The 23,911-nt window shown below is 38.7% G+C and overlaps 1 protein-coding gene across 1 annotated transcript in view; it reads left to right on the forward strand.

Moving 5' to 3' along the window:
• The first annotated feature begins 1,064 nt into the window (after positions 1-1,064).
• LOC306770763 (NACHT, LRR and PYD domains-containing protein 12-like) overlaps positions 1,065-23,911 on the forward strand; it is a 39,275-nt gene continuing 16,428 nt past the window's right edge. Inside the window, exons 1-10 of the mRNA XM_079259691.1 lie at positions 1,065-1,089; positions 1,929-1,979; positions 2,725-2,892; positions 3,538-3,675; positions 6,911-8,708; positions 9,387-9,560; positions 15,573-15,711; positions 16,028-16,062; positions 22,718-22,891; positions 23,676-23,846. Of these exons, the coding sequence (XP_079115817.1) occupies positions 3,651-3,675; positions 6,911-8,708; positions 9,387-9,560; positions 15,573-15,711; positions 16,028-16,062; positions 22,718-22,891; positions 23,676-23,846 (2,516 nt within the window). The 5' untranslated portion in view covers positions 1,065-1,089; positions 1,929-1,979; positions 2,725-2,892; positions 3,538-3,650. The remainder of the gene's footprint in view (positions 1,090-1,928; positions 1,980-2,724; positions 2,893-3,537; positions 3,676-6,910; positions 8,709-9,386; positions 9,561-15,572; positions 15,712-16,027; positions 16,063-22,717; positions 22,892-23,675; positions 23,847-23,911) is intronic.

Genomic DNA, 23,911 nt, shown 5'->3' on the forward strand with positions numbered 1-23,911 from the left:
ACCATGCTGAACCACATCCTGATGGTGGAACAGGAGAACTGGTCCAGCAGGACCATGCTGAACCACATCCTGATGGTGGAACAGGAGAACTGGTCCAGCAGGACCATGCTGGACCACATCCTGATGGTGGAACAGGAGAACTGGTCCAGCAGGACCATGCTGAACCACATCCTGATGGTGGAACAGGAGAACTGGTCCAGCAGGACCACGCTGAACCACATCCTGATGGTGGAACAGGAGAACTGGTCCAGCAGGACCACGCTGGACCACATCCTGATGGTGGAACAGGAGAACTGGTCCAGCAGGACCACGCTGAACCACATCCTGATGGTGGAACAGGAGAACTGGTCCAGCAGGACCACGCTGAACCACATCCTGATGGTGGAACAGGAGAACTGGTCCAGCAGGACCATGCTGGACCACATCCTGATGGTGGAACAGGAGAACTGGTCCAGCAGGACCATGCTGAACCACATCCTGATGGTGGAACAGGAGAACTGGTCTGCTGCAGTCCACACCTTCCACCAGTACAAACCATCTGGAGCTTCATGGAAGCTGAAATTCAGCAATATGGTCCAGTGGAGCAGCTGGAATCCTGCATCAGACCAGCTGCTCTCCTCACCTCCCAGATGTTTACAGACAGATGTTAGAGGAAGAGGAGATGCCAACGATGCCTAACGTCATCCTGGAACGACTTTTTACAGACTTGTTCCTGCAGCACATTAAAAATAGGTTCGTATTCTCCATGAAATGGTAAAATGTGTCAAAAGTCTGATATGTTGTTTATGTTGTATCTATTTTTACCCACATTATACAACGCTTTTGTTTGGGTTTTGGGGGACGTGTGTGTGAGGAGGAGTCTGCTTGTTTGGACGGATGTTTAGGCTTTAAACTAAATATGATCTTTATCTAACGATCTGCAGGAGTCTCGAATTATTTTGAGATTAATTACTAAATAGTTCAGCTGTAGTAGGTGTTAAGTTAAAGAAATCGTTTTTTTAAGATGTGTTTTTCTGGCTGTTTTCCCGTTCATGACGTCTGACGTCGCGCCCCAAACGCAGCTGCAGCAAATGAGAGCTTCGGAAGACGGTAAGTTCTTACCGAGACAAACAAAAGAAATTTAAGGCTTTTTTTTTTTTTTTTTTAATTCAGTAAGAACAACAAACAAAATGAGACTTTATTTCTTAGTTTTTCCGCCATCTAGAGAAACTGAAATTTCCGGACAGTATGACATGATGATAGGTTAGATCTGTTGTTATGGGGAAATACAATCGTGTAAAAAATTGCAGAACTGTGCAAACAACGTGGTGTTGGCGTTTGCTATTGTTATTTATCTGAGGTGCAGGAAGTAAATAGTCTACAAAACTTTGATAAGCAGTTTCCACACCGCACTTGAATGCGGCGACTTTTTCTTCCTTTGAAAACAGCTTTTTTTTAATCCATATTCTCATTTTAAACTGGCAACTATGTAAGTGATCAACTTTATACTTGATCTGGAGATTTTTTAAAACCACATTACTTAAATAGCAAGAATAATTCTGTCTAAAATTGTGGAGTATTAGAAGTCAAAGTTGGATCCATGTAAAAGCAAGAATAAAGTTATATTAGGCAAGTTTATTTATTTTATTTGATTTATGTACAATCTAATGTGCTTCACATAAAACATGAAGAGCATTTCAGATGGTGCAAAGAAGCATTAAAAGTAGTAAAGGGTATCGACAAATTGTTGAAATCACAATAAAACCATGCGGTAAACTTATTAAAAACAACATGAGTTAGTTGTGCAGATTTTATGGAAAGGCATCAGAGGAAAGAAATGGATTTAATCTGGATGTAAAGGTTTCTCCATGTGGTAAGAGTTTAACCTCCACTGCAGTTTGTTCCACTTTTCTGCAGAATAACAGTTTATGCTGCTTCTCCATGTTTAGTTTTGACTCTGGTCTGGACTCTGGCCTGGACTTTGGCCTGGAGAAGTTGAGGTGAGTCTTTGGATCTAAGAGCTCTGCTATTTCCTCAACATATCAAAGCTGTATTCCTAAATCGTTCTGGGTTTGTAAATGAGCAGGGTTTTAAAATCAGTGTAAATTGGAAACAAGTGTAGATATAAAACTGATGTGATGTGTTTAGATACTAGTCCTAGTTAAAGCTCCAGCAGCAGCATTCTGGATGAGCTGCAGAGCTTTACTGCTCTGTTTAGGAAGTCCTATTCAAAGAAAAAAACAAAACAAATATAAAAGTTGAGCCTCTTTGAATTGAAACCAGTATCTTTGTTATACAGAAAGGCGAACTGATCGACTTACTGGTCTAATTCTAGCTAATTGTAGCAAAGTTATTGAGGAAAGAGGAAACATCTGCGGCTTTCAGCTTGACTTGGCAACTGCTCAACTATTCCGGGACTCTCCGATGTGAGACCGAGTCTGCACAGCTTTTAAGTCATTTCCTGGCATTAAAAAAGCAGCTACGAAGATCTCTGGTGAAAGAAACAGGATTATGTTTAGCATTGTGTAGCATCTCCTCTTCCTTCAACAAATGTCTATAAAGGTCTCGGAAGTGAGGAGACCAGTTGCTGGAGTTCTAGGAGAGGAATATTGTCCCGTTCTTGGAGCCTTGGTCCAGAGAACATGGTGGTAGTTGTGGATCGACTGTGTGTGATAGAACTTTTACCTGATTTGTGGATTTCAGGCTCAGTCTTGTATTCTCTGCTTTCGCCTTATTTTCTGTTAGGTTGGATCTTGGATTGTTTTGGAATGGATTTTGTATTCTAGACTTGTTTTCCCTGGAAGGATTGTAAGGAGAGCTGGTTCTCTTGGTCCCACCCTGCAAAGCAGCATTACAGATCTGTCATCTGCAGCTCTGTATAGAGGAAAAAGAAGGATCTTCCTTATTTCACTGGTATGTTCATTCACTCTCAATCATTTCCGATAAAGTAATTCAGATATTATCACCTCTTTATTCTTGCTTTCACAGACGAACTAGTTGCCAGAACCTGACATTGTGTTTCCAGTTACAGCAGCTTGAGATGAAGTCTTACTTGTCTGATCTTGAGGTTTCTGGTTTTTTATGGCTTCCTTTTGCTGAGTCTTTACACTCCATCTTTACATTTGGAAGACTCTGCCTTTCTGAAATGGTCGTTTTATACCCAGTCATGTTACTAACATGTTGCTATTTAACTTAATCAGTTAGCAAATGCTCCTCTGGAATATTTGATCTGTACCATTTACTTTTCAAGCATTTTGTGAAATGAAAACAAGGATAAGTAAGTATACAGGACAACATTGTCATTGTTTTGATTTCTGTAGTATCAGTCAGCCGCCACAAACTGACATTACTGTGTAATATAGCAGAACAGAGACTGAATTCAAGTGTGAAAGATAAACCTTTGGCTTGGTTTGAGATGCACTTTATTTTCCCATAAAACAGTCAAAACATGAATAATAATTTGACACTTTTCTGTGCATTACACAACACAGATCAGCCAGGTGGATAAAACCCATTTGTGAATGAATCAGATGTAAACATTGCTGGTTCACCTTGCAGACTGACTGAAGCCCCCATCAGCGATGTTGTAAAGGAAGAGGCATACCAAACTGAGTCAGAAACCAGTTTTTGTTCTTCCTGGAGATAAGAGTCCATACCTGCACACTTCAGAAATGAACCTGGAGCCTCAAACACAACGTAAGAGAATTTTTATTTGTTCGCTTATATCGCAAGTTTTCCTTTTATCAATATAAATTTTCCTTGATAAATGTATCTGTCAGAAACTAAATCAAAGGTCTTTAATGCAAGAATGCTTCAAATATGCAATTACTTTCCAAACATCGTCTTCTATAAATGTAGATTTGTTCACTTTATTTAGAAAAGTCTGAAAACGAGAAATAAGTATTGAAGAATAAGGGAAGGGGTGGAACATATGCATGCAGACAGAGCTGAACAGATCCATAACGTGTGGATGCTCCAGCTTCCAGGATAACTGATCTAATGTTGCTCACCATGTTCAGTGTCTCAGAAAATAGAGATAGAAACCCAGATGATGCACAGTTTGATACAGTTTGTCTGTACGTAACTGATCCCAACATAATAGGAGGTTAACAGTGAGGCTTGGTTCCAGGTGAGATCACCATATCGGTAGAGGCTTCAGATTCTGGACAGATAACGTTGCTGAACACTATCAGGAACCTGGAAGAGTTGATCTAATGGAGGTTGAAGTGTAATATAATCATGAAGTGACTGTGGTGATTAGGCGAGCTGTAGCAGGTCATTAGACCTCAGAACTGATCAGTATTCTAAAATGTCAGTAATTTAAAGTGAACAGAATCAGCTTTAAGCATCTTGAAAGGTGGGACATTTTCTCAATGAAAAACAAGTTAAGCACATCCAGTCATCTCTTCAATGTATTTTTAAAGAGTGTGTACAGGTCCTTGGTCTCCTGGTGACATTGTAATAAACATCTGTATGTCGTCCACATTAGAGCTGCACAATTGTTAAAAAAATAGCAATCTCGATTCACACTTGTGTACGATCTCATTTTCAAATGAAGACGATTAAAAAAAAAAAAAAAAAAAAAAGTACCGCATTTCAAACTGGAACATCACCTGCATAAAAACAAGTGCTTCCTCTTTCTCCCTCAACAAATGCCAGCAGCGGATCCTTATGCCACGTGACACAGATGCCAGCTGGTAGGAAAAAACTTGGCGACTTTCTCGCTAAATCTGGCGACTTTCGAAACCCCCTTTGTGACTTTTTTTTGTTAAAAGCGACTAGCAACAAATCTAGCGACTTTCACTGGAGTTATTAGAGACGTTTCTGGTGTTTTCGCGACTGACTTGAAACCACATATTGTTTAGCAGTTACTGTCATGAACGAGCAGCAGGAGCCCCTCCCTATCATAAAGCACTCCCAGCTAGTCAGACGACCAGAGAGGACACCTGCACAAGTCCGTGCAAGGTCAAAATGAATAGTGCATGTGCAAATCCACTGCGGATCCCATTTTGGCTTACAGAGGGGGATGTAAACTAACATAATTCTGTTGTCTCTGTTTGGTCCATTTAGATTGTTAATGTCCAGTTTAAACTGTCTGTCCAGTAAGTAGTTTAAAAAGTTATGTTTTTGCCAACATATGTTCATGTTTTACTTTTACTAAAAACAAATCAAAAGTAAGAAAACTATCAAAAAACAAACAAACAACAACAAAATGAAGTAACTGCCAAAGTATCTCTTTTGGGTCACTTTGCTGGTCCAAAGTGAAAAAAAAAAAAAAAAAGTGCCTATTGGCTGTTCTAAAAGTTGCTAGAAGTCACTGAACGACATCATCGCCTAATTTGCATAATTGACCATATGCGTGTAATGTAATGGATGTTGTAGGAGAGAGGAATAATGTGGGAGAAACAAAAGGTGAGTCAAAACCACCCTAAATATGTTGAGTAGAATGAATAAACTCTTTTCTGTTGGATTTTTTTTTTAAAGTTTTTTTTTTTTTTTTTAAATTTTGCCATTGAAATAGGCTATCACTTGAAAAAAAAAAAGTAGATTTTGAATACCTTTAGACCCACATTGCGTAAATCACTTTTGTCCTCTTGCTAAATGTCAGAATATCAAATTTAACCAAAGGACTGTTGTGTGAAATTTCTAGATTCATGTCCAACCCTCCTGTTGTTTATATTTTAAGAAACATACCTACCTTATGCACAGAAGAAATATTGTTTAAAAAAATGTTACTATTAAAATTATTCAAAGGTTGTGTGTGTAAGAGAAGCGAGAGACATATATTGTTTTTATGTTCAGTGTCAGCTGTTGCAAAGTTGATGTGCCAGTAATACATGCAATAAATATTTATATAGGAAAAAATCACGAGAGAATCGTGATCTCAAATTTAAGGAGAACAGACGTGATTCTCATTTTATCTAGAATTGTGCAGCCCTAGTCTGCATGACTGTGGTAACTAATGTTGTTGTTTATGACCCGTGTCAGTGGGAGTGAATACAGTAGATGTTAAACAAAAGAGGCCACAGGATAGAACCTTGGGGAACTCCAAATGTAATTCTTGTCTAGTCAGATGTAAAGTTACCTACTGACACAAAGTACTTCCTGATCTCCAATTACATTTTGAACCCTTTTAGTACAGTGCCAGAATAGCCCACCCAGCTCTCCAGTTGTTAGAGTAATATATCAGGGTAAACTTTATCAAGTGCAACTCTGAGGTCCAGTAAAAGTAAGGCAGACACTTTTTCATCAGCTACATACAGCTGTTTTCACTGGCTCTGGGAGAACGAGAAGTTCACAATCTGTAACAGATCTGGCTCCATGGTCTGGGTGTCCTTGAGGGCCACCATCCTGAAGGTTTTCCATGAATCCCTGTTCCAACACAGTGGACTCAAATGAATCAGTCATTGTGCAAAACTTCATTGGCTGTTGGATCCATTTAATGTGAGCCAGGTGTGTTGGAGCAGGGATACACAGAAAAGCCGCAGGACAGTGGCCCTCTAGGACTGACTTTGGCCTTTTGACCGGTTTGAAAACAGTGTTGACACATCCTGATTGTTGTAGCCATTTTTCTCACACTGATATTTTCAGCAACTGTTAGAAAATTATTTTAGTGATGAAAAAAAGGAATTCACAGGATGACAATGAGTGGTGTTTGTGAAGAGGAGCGGTCATTCTGATGTTTTCGTCAGGGCATCCTAAAGGATCCAGTCTCATCTAATTGTTTAACTGGCTTTTCAAAACCTGGAGCAGCTTATACTGGGACCAGTCTGCTTTATCAAGAAGCTCATATTGTCCTCAGTGTGGTGAAAGATTCGGATAATGTAAACATAGCATCTATTTGCTGATGGACTTTCTTAAAACCAGACTTGTGCAGATGAATAAAAAGGTTGTCATTTAGAGTAAGTGATGTTTTTGTTCTTTTTTCCAGCAGCTGTTGGTCTGCAGGAGGTTTTAGATGAACATAAGATCAGTCTGAGGAGGAGATGTGAACATGTGACTGAAGGAACTGATGAAACAGGAAGTAGAACCCTCCTCAACAGGATCTACACTGAGCTCTTCATCACAGAGGGACAGAGTGAAGAGGTTAATACCCAACATGAGGTGATGCAGCTGGAGACAGCTTCCAAGATCAACACCCTCCATGACACTCCAATCAGATGCCAGGACATCTTTAAAGCCTTACCTGACCAACATGGACCAATCAGAGTGGTTCTGACCAGCGGCGTCGCTGGTGTTGGAAAAACCTTCTCAGTGCAGAAGTTCACTCTGGACTGGGCAGAGGGCTTGGAGAACCAAGATGTCAGTGTGGTGGTTCTGCTTTCATTCAGGGAGCTGAACTTGATCAGAGAGGATCAGTACAGTCTTCTCCAGCTGCTCCATGTTTTCCATCCAACATTCCAGAAGATCCCAGCAGAGCAGCTGGCTGTCTGGAAACTTCTCTTCATCTTTGATGGTCTGGATGAAAGCAGACTTTCACTGGACTTCAACAACACTGAGCTTGTTTCTGATGTCACACAGAAGTCTTCAGTCAACGTGCTGCTGACAAACCTCATCAAGGGGAATCTGCTGCCCTCGGCTCTCATCTGGATCACTTCCAGACCTGCAGCAGCCAATCAGATCCCTCCTACATGTGTCGACAGGGTAACAGAGGTACGAGGCTTCACTGATGTCCAGAAGGAGGAGTACTTCAGGAGGAGGTTCAGTGATGAAGAGATGTCCAGCAGAATCATCTCCCACATGAAGACATCCAGGAGCCTCCACATCATGTGTGGAATCCCAGTCTTCTGCTGGATCACTGCTACAGTTCTGGAGGACATGTTGACCACAGAGCAGAGAGGAGAGCTGCCCAAGACCATGACGGACATGTACTCACACTTCCTGATGGTCCAGACAAAGAGGAAGAAGAACAAGTACCATGAGGGACATGAGACGAGTCCACAGGAGCTGACGGAGGCTGACAGGGAAGTTCTTCTGAAGCTGGGGAGGCTGGCGTTTGAACATCTGGAGAAAGGAAACATCATGTTCTACCAAGAAGACCTGGAGCAGTGTGGTCTTGATGTCACAGAGGCCTCGGTGTTCTCAGGAGTTTGTACTGAGATCTTCAGAAGAGAGTGTGTGATCTTCCAGAAACCAGTTTACTGCTTCGTTCATCTGAGTGTTCAGGAGTTTCTGGCTGCAGTCTACATGATGCACTGTTACATCAACAAGAAGACCGATGTGCTGAAGATCCTCTTGGGTCAATACTACACGTATTCGTCTCTGGATGAACTCTTGGAAAGATCCATACGTCTTTCCATTCAAAGTAAAACTGGCCATCTGGATCTGTTTGTTCGTTTCCTTCATGGCCTCTCTCTGCAGTCCAACCAGAGACTCTTAGCAGGCCTGTTGGGTCAGACAGAGAACAGTCCAGAAATCATTAAAAAAGTGATCAGTAACTTGAAAAGTGAAGACAAAAGGGGTGTTGAGGTGTGTCCTGACAGAAGCATCAACATCTTCCACTGTCTGATGGAGATGAACGACCTCTCAGTTTATCAGGAGATCCAAGATTTCATGAAGTCAGAGAATAGATCTGAGAAGGAACTCTCAGAGGTACAATGTTCAGCTCTGGCCTACATGCTGCAGATGTCAGATGAAGTTCTGGATGAGTTGGACCTGATGAAGTACAACACAACAGAATGGGGGCGAGATAGACTGATCCCAGCTGTAAGGAACTGCAGGAAGGTTCGGTGAGTCAATGTATTGGCCAACATGACCAGAAACTGTGGATTATTAGTTTTTTCAAATATTCTTGTCTACTCTTGAGGCTTCATGGTGACATAGTGGTTCACACTGTGTCCTCACAGCAAGAATCTGTCTGGGTCAAGCTGGTCCACTTTCTGTCAAACTACAAGACTGACGTTTCAAAAACAGCTGTGTCTTTCTTCATCAGTCAAACTCTGATGAAGACACAGGTAGTGTTGAAACATTGGGCTTTTCGTTTGCACAGTGAAGTTGTAAATTTACCTGTGAGCTCTAGCTCTTTCTCATTTTTGCAAGCAAAAGTTTTTTTTTTTTTATCTTTTCAAGTTTTAAACATCTGTAGTTCAAAAACATATTTAAGATCTCCTGTTAATCTTTGTTGTCACATCTGGCAAATATTTATGGCCATCTGTGTCTGTTTCAAATTAGAGGTTGTTGCATCTAGCAGAAATAAACAACTGAAGCTCCATTTGTTAAGTGGTATGTAACATAATTGTGATGGCACGGATAAAGATTAAGAGGTTTGATCTGTAAAATATGGATTTGAAGATCAGATGTCCGTTATTCTTTCCCGTTATGTTTTGTCATCACATACAATTGAGTTTGTGTTTATGATGCCCACTGTTTGCTTTTATCAACAAATATAATTTCTTCTTTATTCCCAGGCTTGTGGGTTGTCGACTCTTTGACGCTCAGTGTGAAATTGTTGCTTCAGCTCTGAAGTCCAACCCCTCTCATCTGACCGAACTGGATATGAGTCAAAATGACATGGCATACTCCTCTGTGAATAAGCTGTTTGCTGGCCTGGAGAGTCCGAATTGTAGACTGGAAACTTTAAGGTCAGCTCTCTCATAGTTTTTCCCAACCAATATGTCAAAATCATTATTTAAAATGGAAAAAGTCTAAAATTTTCTCCTGCTTTGCTAGAAAGCTCAGCTGTTCCAAATATCTAAATAAAGTCAACCTCTTTAGTCCACTTTGCCTGACAAAATTTATTTTTATTTTTTACACATCAAAAGGTTTGCATGGTAAAACAGCTATTCCACATTTATTAGCATTTAATAAAAGAGATAAAATATGTGATAGTACAAAGACTGACAGAATATTTTCTAACTTTCTTCCCCACATTTAAGTGATTGTTAATCAGTGAAGTTTTATATGGTGATTAAGAAATAAATTGTAGGTGTAGTAGATAAAATTTCGACCTCCAAACCAGCTCAGGAGGCTGAGAGGAGGAGAAGCTGCAGCTTCAGAGTAAACTCCCTTCACTTCACCCAGCAGCGGTGAAGCAGACACAGGACTCTGCAGGAACTACAAGAGCTGTGTGGTTTTTTTTTTTATTGACAAAGCTTGTAGCAAAACATTCACTGCTAAACAACCAACTTCCTCTGCTCTCGACACAGCTGCAGTGCTGTGCGTCTCTCACTCCTCTCTCTGGCTCAGCTGTTCTTTTAACACATTGCTACTGTGTCTGCGCATTGAAGAATAACTTGCAATCAGTTTTAATCACTATAATCAGGTGGGTCACATATCATCAGTGGGTCGGTTTTGGCCTGTAGGCCACGAGTTGTAAACCCCTGCTGTACAAGGTCAGCAACAGTAAGTGCTTCTGATGCAAATTCAGTGATGTTGTGGAAAACTAGCTTTAAAGATAACTTTAAGCCTATTAATATGACCTGCTGTGTGGATACCAAGTAAGGATGGATGACATTAAACTGTACACTAAGAATGAGCAAGACATCAACAGATGCTTAACTATGAGAGCTACAGGTACCAGTGAATACCAGAGGCAAATGGCAGCCACAAAGAGGCCACAGGGAAAGCTGCCACAGCTGAATGCCTGCAATAAGTAAGGCAAGTCCTGACAAGTTAGCTTAACGGTAGAAACAACATCCAGGTAACTAATGGCTCCAGCTCATTCCAGCAGATTTTGGGAACACCATTAGAGATCTCTGTCCAGAATAATGCAGTCCCAGGAACAGCTAAGATACTGGTGAGGTTCCTCAAGCTCACAGAGATTTGATGACCTGAGCTTGACAGAACTGCAACTGCCCCCATTGTGGCCATACATTCCTTTTATTATGATATATTTTAAATTGAATTTAATTGAGTTAAAATCAGCTCCCTTGATGTTTATGTACATCACAGGAAAAATCAACATTACTCCAAAACTTTTGAAGTGACATGCCTGCAGCATGGCCAACACTTCGGTTAAAAGGCACATGTCATACAACCAAGGAAGAAACTCTGATTTGTTACCATGTCAGCTAGAATAAAAGTACTCATGTCATGATGTGACACTGATGTCAGTCTGCTCATAGAGTCTTATGTCATAGCTGCAATCAGATATCACAAGACAAGAGTAATCACTACTGATGTTGAAGCTGGCAACCCTTAAAATGTTAAAACTCGAAACTGAAATTATGTTTTGATAATTTTTTAGACATTTGAGTCTTACAGGGTGTATACGTGTAATAGGTGTGTTCCTTGGAATCTAAAATGTTTGTGTCATACATTGATTGATTCCTCATCTTTTTCATGTTCATCACCCTCTGAACACTGTTCTATTTTTGTTTTACAGCAGAAATGTTTGACTAATATGTGTTTCTAATAGATTTTTATTGTTTCACGCTGCATCTTTAATAACAAAACTTAAAACTAAAGAGATGTTTATATGGAAACTGTGAAAGGATGTTCCAATAATGGACATGTTATGTTCTAATTTTCTAAATATCTGCAGCTGCAAAAAGTGATATTTGAAAACAATGGTAGCAAAGATGGAGATTATGGAGATTGAAAATATGATTAACTTTTCATCTTTGTCTGTATTCAGATTGCAGAACTGCAACTTGTCAGAGTCCATCTTTCTATCTCTGATGTCAGCTCTGAACTCCAACCCGTCCTATCTGAGACATCTGGACCTGAGTGAAAACAAGCTGCAAGATTCACTAGTGATGGAGCTCTGTGGTTTTCTTAAGAAAGGAGAGTGTCAGCTGAAGACTCTGAGGTTAGTTTCCTCACTCTAGAGACTACATATTTTCAATCTTTGACTTGTAACTGAGGTTTTTTCACCTCTACACACAACTTTTGTGTCTACATTTAAATGCAGTGGGGGATAATCTATGAGTAGACACAGATTCTCCACAAGTGTAGTAAACACAAGGAAGTGAAGAGGATATCAGACAATACTTGAGCCAGATCCCTGGTCAGGACAGCTGTCCATCTGTTCAGAAGGATATGTACTGCGAAAGGAGATTTAAATCTCAGCAAGGTAGACTGAGGCTACCTTTACTTCTGAAAGTAATGAGCAAATTTATCAATCAGATATTCCCTACTGTAATCTTTGCGATGGCTGGTCACTGTGCAGTTTACTTCCTGTGATATGTGTAAGGGTGGTGTATGATGGTGGTTGTGAGGGACCAAGCTGGCGAAGGAAAAGGAACACAGGTGGCTTCAAAGGAAAAGGGTTTTATTTGCCCAAACAATATAAATGAATTAGGCCTTTAAAAGAGGTCAACTAAGCAAAACCTAAATCAAAGTCTGAAAATAACTAAACTAACAGATTAGGGAACATAATCGACATAACACAAAAAACATACTGACCTAACAAACAAGAAACAAAGGAGAACTTAAATACTGGCTGATCAGACCAGTTACAGAACATATGGGGTAACACATTAAACATGCTAACAAACTAGACAAAGAAACAGAACCTAACTGTTAGCTTAATTACTCTTAACAAAACTACTAACAAAAGGTAAACCCAAACTACTCAAAAATGGAAAAGTAAATGAACAAACATTTAAAGAAACTAAACTAAACTTTTAATCCCCCCCTCTGAGGCTGAGGTCTTCCCAAGGGCTTGTGGCACTTCCTGTTCACCAGCTTCCTTCCTGTGCACACTCCTGCCCCCCAATGCCCAAGCTAATCCCTTCAGCACCAGTAAGAAAAAAATAGAAGATTAAACATACATAAACAGTTGAAAATACAATGGCTCCTTAAATGTGCACGCTTACAAAAAAGAAACCAAAGCATTTAAACGAAGTTTAAATCTAAAGAAAACTAAGTAACTGACAATGTGGTGCTTTTACCACCTTTTTACATCTGTGGCCATTGGTCTGGACATCACAGTGGTTTTCACTGCCACCTCACAGCATAAAAGGTACCTGAGGTGAGGTTTGAGCAGGGAGTTGTCTGCATGTTTCCCCATGTTTGCTTACTCCCATGGTCCAAAGACACAAATGTTAGGTCATTATGTCTTTCGGAGTGAGTTTGAGACTGAGCGCTTGCTTGTCTTTCTGTGTGACAAGGGGACATGCCTGGGCTGTACCCTGCCACTTCCTTGCTAACTGCTGGGATAGACTGCAACTTTTCAGCAACGCTGTCAAAACTTCCAATGAACATCATCATAATGTTACATCATACTGTATTTTATAATGTCATTGTGTTTTATAAAAAGGAAGCCAAAATGCGGACGCATGTAAAAACAATCTGATTTGACTCATGATTTATTGGATTGTCAAACCGTCTTTTACAGCAAAAACTTAACAGTTAAGTTGTAGTATGATTTATATTTTGTGAACTGCACTGTGGTACATTGGTTGCCATGTTTGACATCATTGGAATCATCATGTTCTTAATTTTTTTTCCAAAATAAAATTGTAATGCTGGGACATAGAGATATTTTGCTATTTATTTTAAAAAGACAAAACCAATGCATTAGTGCCATTTTTATTTCATTCTAATGAACTGAACAGCAGAAAAGTGACTTTATTCAAACATATCTGTACTGAACACTAGCAGCACATTGCTCCTTTTAAACCATATTAATTTCTATGGAAGCAGTAGCGTGATAGGTCTTTAGTAGACCGCTGTGGTATTTTGGATGAATATTTTCTACCTTTAAAATAATTGTATGCTTTGTGTTGTTGTTTGTCTGAGGTTAGAGTTGTGTAATTAAACTGTAAAAATAACTTTGTATTTATGTTGGATGAGATATCTTTGTGTCCTTTTTGTGGTTGCAAGCCACAGAAAGTTTGCATCATAATAGGACATGTACTACTCTGAAGAAGCAGCAAAGGTGTGCCTTGTAAAAAGCTGTTTTAAGAACTGACATTCATTGTAAATTTATTGAACTGCATCAAGAAAAATTCCCTTAAATCAAAATCACCTGCTGTCTGTCGACTTTTAACATAATAGTCATGAAATGTCACTGATTCTGTTTATGTTTTGGGAAAACCATCTGTTTATATTTTTGTTGTCATGTTTTAATTCAGACTGACAAACTGCAGTTTGTCAGAAATCAGCTGCACTTCACTGATCTCAGCTCTGGAGTCCAACTTCCTCCATCTGACTGAACTGGACCTGAGTAAGAACTATAGTCTCCAGGACTCGGGAGTGAAACAGCTTTCTGACAAACTAAAAAGTCCCAACTGCAATGTGGAGACTCTGAGGTTAGTTTACCAATTCACATACATTACCAGTGTAGCCTTTTAGCATTTATACATTGTAAGAGTAAGATTTGTTACTGTGGGGCCTGTCAACAAAGCAGATGTTTACTGAAAATAGCTGTGTTTTTATTAAACCTAGAATTTCTAAATACTGCTACAAAACACGAAAATACTTACATTTTAAAAAAAGTTTCAAATATCACTAAAAAAGTTTTTATGCTCTTGAAATGGTTTGTCAGACATTTCAATACAGAAACATATTGCAGAAATGTAATGGAAACACTTTTTTTGCATTTACGGGACCCTAAAGGTCTCTTCTGGGGTTGTGACCAGTTCATTTTCTGTAAAGATTGTGCAGTATGGAACAAACAATAGCAAATTTCAGAGTGTTAGAAAAAAATGAGGGCAAATGCTTGGAAAAGCTGTAGCAAATTCTCTGCAGCAAGTAGAAAATCCCAAAATAACAATACATGGCTACCTTGCATAAGCTGCAATTCTTGTTAAAGCTCGTCTTGCTCATGAGATATTAAGAGAATTGAGGCTTAGGCGCAAAACACTGTTCAATGGAAACACCTGCCAATCCCAGTTGTTGTCTATCATAACTTAGAAATATCACTTTTATTTTGTAAAAGAATGTAATGGAAATGCTGCTAATAATTCATTTTGATATAAAATGACTTGGTCTCATATATGAGGCAGTGGTGTGAAAAGCTTCCCCCCACACAACTATCAAATCCAGGTCATGCTGTCCATGAGGGAAGAACAAACATAACTTGACTGTTATGTTCTTTTTAGTAAGTTTTCTTTTTTTGTAAGCTAAATCAGAGAATGGTAGCTCTATTTTTCAGTGTCTGTGACCTTCATCTTTCCAGCTTCTTTTCTAGTTCCTTAGATTTTTTTCTCCTGCTCCTCTTCCACCGCTGCTGTCATCTCTCTCCAAGCCTTTTGCCGCCTGTAAGCTGCTTGGTGTGTCAATGCTGTGTTGGACTCTGTTTTGGTGGCTACTGGACTGGGATGTAGTAGCCACCCGCTTCGTGACCTGTAATCATGTCACAAGATTTTCACTATTTATGACAAAAGAGAACTCGGTACCCTAATAAAGCTTTATTAGTCTTTTTTGCCATGATAAAAATAGTATTTAGATCCATTGGGTTTCAACCAAATGTCCACAAGTGTTTTTGTAACTTCCTTGATGTCCTAAACCTAAAAAAGATCTTTATGATGAATATTAACATCAAAATTTGTTGCCAAGCTTAGACTCAGGAATTTGTAACAAACCTCCATCAAAGTATCTCTGGCTTCTCAAACAAGCTTAACACAAAAGGATGTTACTTTTATATTTGTATATTTGTCTTGGAAAGCACAAAGAAAGTGCACTTTTTTTGTTGATTTGTCTTACAGATTGGAATGCTGTAATTTGTCAGAGATCAGCTGTGCTTCTCTGGTCTCAGCTCTAAAGTTCAACCCCTCCCATCTGAGAGAGCTGAACTTGAGCCGGAACATCTTACAGGATTCAGGAGTGAAGGAGTTGTGTGGTTTTGTGGAGAATCCAGACTGCAAACTGAAGATTCTGAGGTTCAACACTATGTTTTAGTTGTGTGCTGCAGCTTGGGTTGTCCCAAGCTTGTTTGCAGCAGGAGCTGTCATTAGCTTATTACTTTTATCCCATTGATATCATCTCATTTTTTTTAATTTATTTATTTTTTTTAAAATTCAGATTGAGTGTTTGCAAGCTGTCGGAGATCAGCTGTGTTGCTTTGGCATCCGCTCTGAAGTCCAATCCATCCCATCTGACAGAATTGGACCTGAGATATAACAACCTGCAGGATTTGGATGTAAAGGGGCTGTCTGACCTTTTGGAGAGTCCACACTGTAACCTACAAACCCTGAAGTTAGTTCACTGAGTGGGGTCTTTGTAAATCTTACATTTCCAACATTTTTAAAACCCAACTTAATTATTCTTGACATCTAACTCTGTTTCTCAAATTAAAAGAAAAAACATTCCGTAAGCAAGGTTAGCACCAAGGCTCGCTTGGCTAGGTCTGTTGTCAAAATGAAAACAAAGGAGAGAGCAATGCACATATTTATGTTAAATCAAGGAGACTGATGTTACACTTGATGCATACCAGTGTATCAGTTTCAGTTTCTAAACTCTAATTTGCATGTGAACAACAAAGTAGTTCTGCTGACTTTGTACTGATTCAGATTATCTTGTCTACAATCTTCATGTTTTACTCTTCAGATTTGAGCGCTACACTTTGTCAGAGATCAGCTGTGCTCCTCTGATTGGAGCTCTGAAGTTTAGTCCCTCCCAATTGAAGATACTGAACTTCAGTCACAATGACATGCAGGACTCTGATGTCAAGCAGCTGTGTGGTTTCCTGGACAGTGTGGACTGTAACATAAAGGCTCTAAGGTCAGACATCATGCTTTTATTGAGGACTAAGATTAAGTTTTTATACACACCGAAAATCCTCAGTGGTGCCATCTGTTAGTCGTTTATTTTCTCTCACTGTTTTTATTTCTAATTCTTAAATGATACATTGAATATGTCAGACAGCAATAAATCCATCATTACATTGGGTAATGGTTCCCAACACTAAAATTCCAGGACTTCCAGTTATGATGGTTTTATTCACTAGGTAAATCTAAACCTTCTCTCCAATGCCTGTTGCTCAGAAACTTTCCAACAGCATGATGCTGTCCCCAAACTGCTTCATTGTTAGGGATAACATTGGTCTGCTGATGTCTGGTACTGGGCTGGTACTTTCCTAAATGTATATCAAATAAAACTTTATTTCTATAGCGCTTTTCGTGCTTAAAACAATACAAAGTGCTTTACATTATAAAACAATTTACATCAGAATAGATAAAACACACACATACACCCATAGTCCCCTTTCACCCACCCACAACCACCCTCACCCATGTCCTATCAGCCCAGTGAAAAGAAGATGAATGGCCAGGTACATTTGTCCCAGATGTGCACCAAATAAGGAATATATATATATATATATATATATATATATATATATATATATATATATATATATATATATATATATAGTTCGATTTCACACAAGTGTGGTTGACTTGGAGTTACATTGTGTTGTTTAGGTGTTTGCTTTATTTTTTGAGCCATGTATATTCTTATGTGGGATATTGCTTGTAGAGTTTTTCAGATTAAAATAAAGTTATTCATTTTGGAACTAGAAAAGCACTTGTCAAGTGCAGACCTCCGCCAAACAGCTTATTTCAACCCACATTATGATATATGATCTAGATTATAGTCCTACATTTATTTTAAACACCATTAAATTCAGAAATAAAATGAAAATGGATTCACAGTGTTCAGTTGGCTATATTGTATGTCTGTTGCATGTTTATAATTTAATTTGTTGTTTTTCAGTGATGAAAATTCCAAAAGTCTTTTATCTGTTCCTGTTCTGGATAATAGTATTTAAGAATTTTGTCAGTTTCCAGATCTATTTTTCATATCTTGTGAAACTTGTCAGGAACTTCTCCTGGATTCTTGTGGCTTTATATGCATATAGGCTGAAAAAACGGCTATCTCACAATTATAAAGAATCTTTAAAAATATTTCAGGTTCAAGATAGTGATCCAGATCACGCCCAAAGTTTTTATGGAATCTAAATTGGACCAAAGCCCATTCTCTGAAAAGAATTAAACTCCATCCAGTAGTTTTTACGTAGCGTTGCTAAAAAGCAGAAAGATAAATGCTGGCAAAAACATAACATCCGCCTATTTCTAGGTGGGGCTAATAAGTCTAACATAAAATGTGTGAAAAATTTCCAAATGCACTGTAATTAAAAGAGTTTCCATCATAATATTATTTATCAGTTTACTATGCACAGTTTAATGTCTCCCTCGCTTCAGGACACTCTTTTTTACTCTTCACTCAGAATGAAGACCTGTTTTTTGTCAGAGGTCAGCTGGGCTTCTCTTTTTACATCTCTGAAGTCCAACCCCTCACTTCTGACAGAACTGGACCTCATAAACATCTTTCATCTGGAGAATTGGGGAACTAAGCAGATTTGTGGTTTGCTCGAGAGTCCACTCTGTAGACTGGAAACTCTAAGGTCAGTCACTGTGTTTTTGTTGGGCATTGAACTGATGTGAACTTATGAAACTAGATAAGTTCATGAAGGAACAGTGATTTACTACAGATTCCTATTACACGGAGAGCATGATTTACTCTTTGTTCAGACTTTATTCTCAGGTTCAGATTGATATTTTCTAACCTGCATCCTGTTAACTTCAGTTAGCATCTTTTATTCTTTATTCAGACTGGAGGATTGCCATTTTTCAGAAAGCAGCTGTGCTTCTCTGGTCTTGGCTATAAAGTCCAACCCCTCCCATCTCATAGAACTGGACCTGAGTTGGAATACACTGCTGGATTCAGAAATGAAGCAGATTTGTGATATTCTGGAGAGTCCATTCTGTCAACTGCAGACTCTGAGGTTAGACATCATGTGTCAGTTCTGTTTTAGATGAATATAATAATGAAATTAAACTGTGAACTTGAGATTTATATTAGACGGATCCACATATCATGGCAAAGTTGTTTTTCTTATTTGTCCATCAGCCATAAACAGAATTTCTTGTCATTTTAACTCTTTTAACATGACTTACTGTAATTTAATATTAGGTATAACTTGATTATGCGTCCTTGGTGTTTGAATCAGTTTGAAATAGCTTAAGTGCATTGATGTTAATGAGAGCTCTTCACCGATTCTTTGTTTCAATATGCGTACTGCTGACTTGATATTAAATGTTTTATTCTCTTTTCAGATTGAAGTACTGCAGTTTTTCAGAGGTGAGCTGTGCTTCTCTGGTCTCTGTTCTGAAGTCCCGGTCATCCCAACTGGTCGAGCTGGATCTCACTGGAAATGAGCTGAATGGTCCTGGAGTGAAGCAGCTGATGGCTTTTCTACAGACTTCCAACTGCAGATTGAAGACTGTGAGGTCAGACACATGTTTTCATTGTATGCTGATGTAAACATTGTATTGACATTATTATTCTACTGACCTAAAGTAAAGATTTTTATGTTAAAATCTGTTTTTATTACTCTTTGGTTTGGTTCATTGCCATTAAAAATTTGTGGGAAATTTCTTCTTAGGCAGAAAATTTAGTGTGTGAAATAGCAACATTTATACACAGGCTACCTGGCACGTGAAAGCTGGATGAAATCAAATGGAAGAAACACAGCAGAAGAACTGTGTTTACTAGTGAAAGTGAGAACATTTACAAGTAACTGTGTTTAGGTCAAAAGATATTTCTGTACACATTTTATGGTTTTCACATATGTGTGCTGTTATTGTGAATGAGCTGGAAGTCCTGCTACTTTATTATAAAGAGGAACAGAAGTGGGGGAATCATTTTTGTTTTTGTGGGATAACATGGCAGTAATGAATAAAGTTAATGTTAGACTTCAAGAGTGAAGTTTTATGTGTAACAAAGGGAACTCAAAGTATTTGGACTGTGTAGCCTAAAGAAAATTTGTGAGGTTAAAGCAGAAAACAGCTTCATTTTGTTTGGAAGCATGCAGATTGGAATGCTGGAAAATGGAAGGTTATGTGATGAGTCCAGAGTTACCATGTTCTGGAGTGATGGAAGAAGGGAGGCAGATGAAGTTGCTGTAGTTAAGTCAACTCTAGATTCAGTACCACTATGTGTCCAAAGAATAAGGTAAGCCTACTTCTTTAATATCCTTAATGACCATGTTATTCCATCAATGGATTTTCTTTCTGATGGGTCAGCCATATTCCAAGCTGAAAATGCCAGGATTATACAGGCTCCGATTGTGAAAGAGTGGTTCAGGGACCATTAAACATAATTTTCACATGCGAATTGCCCACCACAATATCCAGACCAGAATCCAATCGAAAGTCTGGAATATGCTGAATAAAGTTTTGCACAGTGGTTGGACTCTCCCATTAGCAATTTAAGATCTTGGTGAAAATTAATGCAAGACTGGGTCGAAAGACATGTTGGGACTCTCCAGAATCTCATCGAAACAATGCCACAGTGAATGCTGCCGTAATCAAGGTTAAAGGTTGTCCAGCAAAATATTGGAACGCGTGAATTAACAAATTATTGCTGATGAGAGGGGTGGAGGGGAAAGAAAGGAGAAAGTAAATTTAAAAAAGGGAAAAGAGGGCAAAAGAGAGAAGGATATATCAAATAGAAAGTAACAGCATGAGCTGTTCAGTCTAAACTGGAAAAACCAATTAACCAGGTGCACCACTTGTAAGGAAACAGAAAACCATCTGCAACATTGTCAGGAAAACAAAATTGACAATCATCAGGAGGACCAATAAATCTGGGAATGTTTTTCTCCTTTCCACTGTGGAAATGAGAGCTGGAGTTGCTGACCCCTGGACTAGAACATAATAGGGAAATCATAATATGAGTGGAAATGAGCTGCTTGGCAGAGGTCTGTACTCTGCCAAGCAGCTGAAGAGCTGTCTCTACGAGGCAGCAGCACGTTATCATTAATAATGACTGTTCTTCTTCACTTGTTCTGTTTGACCATTTCAACCTGCATCTTATTACTGTCTGCTCACGTATCTCATTGTTTTTTTCAGATTGAATCGGTGCGGATTGTCAGACATCAGCTGTCCTTCTCTGGTCTCACCTTTGTCCAACCCTTCTTCACTGAGAGAGCTGGACCTAGGTGGAAATTATGACCTGCAAGATTCAGGAGTGAAGAAGCTGTGCTGGTTTCTCTCGAATCCATACTGTCGGCTGAAGACTCTGAGGTCAGATACCAATATTTAACCCTGCACTGATATTATAGTTGCATTTCATGGAAAATATTAGCACATTTTTAATTTGATCATAGCAAGACATCTATGAAATGTTGGAAAAAGGCACACAAACGGCTGGAAAAGTGATCAACATAAATAAAAAAAAACAACTGGAGGAGTATTTAATAAGAAATGATGTTAGTGACAGGTCAGAGACATGACTGGATATAAAAGAAGCATTTAAGAAAAGCAGATTCTCTCCGAGGCTGACCAATCTGCGGCAAACTGCATCTCAAATTAAGGAGCAATTTCAGTATAGTGTTCAGTGTGTTTCAAGGACTGTTATGATCCCACCATCTCCTACAGTGCATGAAGTTGTCAAAAGACTGAGACTATCTGAAGGAATTTGTGCAAATGGGCCAAAACTGAATGTCAGAACTGGATACTGGATGTAGTGTTCCAGCTTTTTGAGGTTGAGATAGTAAGTAGCTTAACATTATCTGAGTAAGTCTGAAGGTTTGTATGTTGATCAAATAGAGGCAGGAAGTTGAGCTGAATACATGATCCCTGCCATGGTGGAGGTGAAAAACCTTATAGCCCCAACAATGTTGAAAATATCATTCACTGCATTGTTATTATTATTATTTTGATATTAATAAGCTTTGTATGTTGATCAAACAGAGGCAGAGTTAAGTTGAAGTCAGAAAGAGTCAGAAAGAGCCCACTGCAGTTAAAATTGTTTAAATAAAAGTTTACTTGGAAGATTCAGTTTGTTGTTCAAACGCAGTTATCTAATATTTACACTTCTTGGAAATGGCTCAACCAGCCACATATAATAATACTATTAATAATAATAATAATAATAATAATAATAATAATAATAATGCAGTGGATGATATTTCCAACACTGTTTGGGCTATAATGTTTGTCACCACCACCAGAGGTCATGTATTCAGATGTGTTGGTCTATCTGTTAGCAACACACAGCAACTCAAAAACATATGGATAGATTTGGAGGAAATCCACCCATCCATACATTTTTAACCACAAAAGCTGAAGTCTATCCCAGGAATCATTGGGCAAGAAGCAGACACACCTGGTCAAATCACAAGTCCATCACAGGGCCACACAAAGAGACAGATTTGGATAAAATGTTTGATTAAATTCCTTTTTACTCTGAGATGGAGACAATGTTGTTCTATTAACTTAAAATGAATGCCTATAATTATTGGCAAAAAAATGACAAACTGATGGAGATGTGTGTTCTCTCAGTGCTTCTAGTTATCCATAAAGTATGCAGAATTTTGTTTTCATAAATTGTGTGTATTTCATCCATTTGAAAATATTTTTTGCTTTGAGTAGTGGACACCAGTTGATAAGGTTTTTTTTTTATTTTTATTTTTATTTTTTTTTGGAGTCTGAACGTGCAATAAAATCAATTTGATGTGAGTTTGGGAGTTTGATGGGACCTTGCTTAGTTGTTAGTCATTATTAAGGGCCCATAAACAATTAGAAATGGTCATTAGAGATAAATATAAGAGCTAAATTATGGGGCATCATCTGAATTTCCAGAATTAATAATTAGCACTGCCTGGGTGGAGCTCATGTTTTCAGCGGCGTCAGTCTGTCTGTCTGTCTGTCTGTCTCTTAGCTGCATAATTTACAAAGCTATAGACAGATTTTATTCTATTTCCAGGAAATTTTTAGAAGTAGACTAAAGTTTGAAAGTTTTATTCTGTGTCTTGTTAACTTCATGTCTTTTATTCTCTATTCAGATTGAATAACTGCAACTTGTCAGAGGCCAGCTGTGACTCTCTGGTCTCAGCTCTGAAGTCCAACCCCTGCTATTTGACAGAACTGGACTTGAGCTCAAACGATCTGCAGGATTCAGGAGTGAAGCAGCTTGGTTGTTTTCTGGAGAGTCCACATTGTCGTCTGAAGACTCTGAGGTCAGAAACATTTTAATCCCTGTTTCCACCAGCTGGTCTGGGATAGTTTGGTGTGGTTTGGTAAATCATGTTTGCTGTTTGTGTTTCCACAGCCAACTGTACCTTTATGTGTTAGGGGGCGTATCTAACCCATAACAATAGATAAGTAAGCTGTGGATGTGTTATTTCATAGTAACTCTGAATGGAAGAAGAATGTGACAGAAATTAAGAACTTTAATGGTGGACATCCAGCAGTTTCTGTTCTTTCGTCTTGTTTTCATACTTAAAACAAAAAAACCCACAGTGAACACAGTTATATTGTTGCTTTGTATTTAGTGCCAAGTCACACAGGAAGGGATGACTCTTTAAAAGATCTGTGGATTACTAAAAAATATTGGTAAGACTGGGACACTAGCTTATGGGTTCCAAACAGGTGGGATAGTTCACATCAGATATCCTGGAACTCTTCCTAATTTTTGACAGTGGAGAGTACAATAATGCATTCGTACCTGAACTAATCAAAGCAGCCTGTTGGTGGAAACAAAGTTCTTGTTATGTGTTATAAAAGAAAGTAAAATTTCAAAATAATGAAACTGCTGATAGAAAAATTGTACTTCTACATACTGATCCACTCAGAGGCTCTTCATGATAACATGTTTTTTTCTGCATTTAAGTAAATGATTTATGCCCTTTTGATGTTATTTACTATGACTAACAAGTAATATTTTATTACAAAATTGTGTTTCACTAACTTTTCGACTGCTCCCTATGTTAGCTTTGACTTACATGATTTATTCTTTGTCAGACTGGGCGGAAGATTGTCAGAGATCAGCTGCACTTCTCTGGCCACAGTTGTGAAGTCCAAACGCTCTAGTTTGACAGAACTGGATCTGAGTTACAGCAACCTGCAGGATTCAGGAGTGAAACAACTGTGTGGTCTCCTGGAGAGTCCACACTGTCAGCTGAAGACTCTGAGGTCAGATGCTTGTTCGAGATCAAGTTTATTTACAACAGCTTCCACTGACTGAAGGGCTGTACAAT

This window comes from Telmatherina bonti (genome assembly GCF_933228915.1).
Source record: "Telmatherina bonti genome assembly, chromosome: 20".
Taxonomy (NCBI): domain Eukaryota; kingdom Metazoa; phylum Chordata; class Actinopteri; order Atheriniformes; family Telmatherinidae; genus Telmatherina; species Telmatherina bonti.